General features: G+C 56.1%; 1 protein-coding gene across 1 annotated transcript in view; it reads left to right on the forward strand.

Annotated features, from left to right (window-relative positions):
* LOC113214036 (synaptic vesicle glycoprotein 2A-like) overlaps positions 1 to 2,298 on the forward strand; it is a 4,470-nt gene extending 2,172 nt beyond the window's left edge. Inside the window, exons 2-5 of the mRNA XM_052275782.1 lie at positions 775 to 843; positions 917 to 1,006; positions 1,307 to 1,631; positions 1,753 to 2,298. Of these exons, the coding sequence (XP_052131742.1) occupies positions 775 to 843; positions 917 to 1,006; positions 1,307 to 1,631; positions 1,753 to 2,194 (926 nt within the window). The 3' untranslated portion in view covers positions 2,195 to 2,298. The remainder of the gene's footprint in view (positions 1 to 774; positions 844 to 916; positions 1,007 to 1,306; positions 1,632 to 1,752) is intronic.
* Positions 2,299 to 2,385: the final 87 nt, after the last annotated feature.

Consider the following 2,385-nt stretch of genomic DNA (forward strand, 5'->3'; position numbering starts at 1 on the left):
TAAACTGCTAAACCTCACTGAATGAAAAGGACACGGCCTAGATCTGAGATGAAGTGATCAAGGAGGCTTTGTTTACTGTGAGTGAAAAGGGAGCACCGAGCTTCAGAACAACAGGCAGCGATGAAACTTGGGTCTAGTCAGTTTGTCGATGCAGTGCAGGGGCATGGGGCGCTCGACCAGGTGCCCGAAGTGGCTTTGCGTCGACGCCGGCCTGATATCGTTGCATGTGGAACACGAGGACGAGGCCACGCAAAGGACAGTCGTCGCTCTCGATAATAGTTCTCATAATTTCTAAACCGTCCAAGGCAAGTCGGTCTGCGTTACAGGGCGGACGTCGGTCGCCACGAGGGTTGGGTGCGGGGAGGCGGCGCACCCGGTTGTGGCATGGGACAATGGGGAGGATGGGAGAGAGGGCGGGATCCGACGCCCGGACTGAATGGTCTCATGGAGACTCGGACTCTCTTCAGGCCACGGCTCTGCCCGGCTCTGCCCGGCTCTGCCACCCGACCGAATGCATTGGCTGCGGTGCGGGGTCGACCCTGGACCCGGGGGCCCCTGCCCTCGACCCTGCTGGGCTGCACGCTCACGTGGCGGGATGACACGCAGGTCGAGACATCAGTGCTTTGAAGCTGAATGCGTCCCACAGCCTCTCCGCTGCTTTACTGGGCAATGCTTGCGGACAACTTATCAACTCTACGTGACACCTTATGTGAGGGTGCACAGCGCGCTCCTCGGGGAAGCATACCGTTAAACGCGCTTTGTTTATCTTTGCAGACGGCCATGTGAATCACAAAGGGTCGAACGGCCGACAGTGTCGCCCTTCGACGGAGATCGAGCTGGGCGGTGAGTACGCCTTCAGTTGACTAACTTTTGTTTCAATATAGGTTTGCGTTTCTTTCACGTCCTCATGTTACAGATGTGAAGAACGCCAAGTCGGCTCTGCCCGGGGAGGTAGAGAAGGGCAACTTTGAGAAGGCCGACTTCGAGAAGGCCATCGAACTTACAGGTGAGATTGTCAGTGATGAGAAATGTCAATCGCAATCACAAGAGTAAGTCTCTCGCGAAGACGTTCTGCGCGAGGTATTTGCGCCAAATCATGCTTAGGGATTTCAATTTTCCGGTTGAGTACTTTTGGAAAACGAATCAAGATTTTTTTCTAATCTCTCAATTTTATCCTGAAAAGTTTCATTTTTTCCAACTTTTCTGAAAATTCATTTTTACCATCTTTACGGTACCGGAAAAGTTAGTTTTTTCCGGAAAAAATTTCGCTCCGCTCCACACAGACAGCTGACCTCTCCTGTTGCAGGCTATGGCCGCTTCCACTACTTCCTGCTCATGGTGTGCGGGTTCGTCTCCACCAGCGAGGAGATGGACGTCATCTCCATGTCGTTCATCCTCCCCTCGGCGCAGTGCGACCTGCACCTCAGCACCCACACCAAGGGCTGGCTCAACAGCATCATCTTCATCGGGATGATGGCCGGCGCGTACGCCTGGGGCTCTGTGGCCGACTCGCTGGGCAGGAAGAAGGTCCTCATCGTCATTTCCTTCATGAACGCCGTGTGCATCGTGGCGTCCAGCTTCTCCCAGTCATACGAACTATTTATGCTCTTCAGATTCCTCAACGGGGCCGCGTGAGTGCATTTCGTTAAAGAAGGGGTCCATGATTGGTGAAACGTTTTCGTTCCGCACCGCGGTGACCACTTCAACTTACACTTTACTCATTTGCGAACACATCTCTTTTCCGTGTTGCAGTCTCGGCGGCAGTGGCCCAGTGATCTGGTCCTACTTTGCCGAGTTCCAGCCGAAGCAAAAGAGAGGCTCCATGCTCAGCTTTATGGCGGCCTTCTGGACGCTCGGCAACCTGTTCGTGGCGAGCTTGGCCTGGCTCATCATCCCCAGCGGCATCGGCTACCACTCGCCCACGTTCCTCTACAACTCGTGGCGCATCTTCCTGCTGCTGTGCTCCGTGCCCAGCTTCCTGGTGGCGGGTCTGCTCTGCTTCCTGCCGGAGAGCCCCAAGTTCCTCCTCACGCAGGGCCACAGCGACCAGGCCATGGAGATCTTCCAGCACATATACGCGACCAACACGGGCAACCGGCCCGAGGACTACCCGGTAAGCGAGGTCTCCAGTTCACAGGTCAGGGCGCACGCCCAGAATCCTGTCACTTTACTCCACGTAATAGAGGGCCTATAAACGTATGAAGGGTCGGTGCCGCTATGTCACTCGTTTTTTGACGCATCCCTATCGTTGAGTGCACGTCTGCCGTCTCCACCGGCCCCCTCCAGTCGCCCTGTCCTCAAGACCTCCCGGGCCCGGCCCACGCGGCCTTCAGCCTGGCGGGTCAGCAGTCCCGCAGCGCACCCGTGACTCGCGCACCAGCAGAT

This window comes from Frankliniella occidentalis, unplaced genomic scaffold, assembly GCF_000697945.3.
Source record: "Frankliniella occidentalis isolate FOCC.00 unplaced genomic scaffold, Focc_3.1 Scaffold911, whole genome shotgun sequence".
NCBI classification, from domain to species: domain Eukaryota; kingdom Metazoa; phylum Arthropoda; class Insecta; order Thysanoptera; family Thripidae; genus Frankliniella; species Frankliniella occidentalis.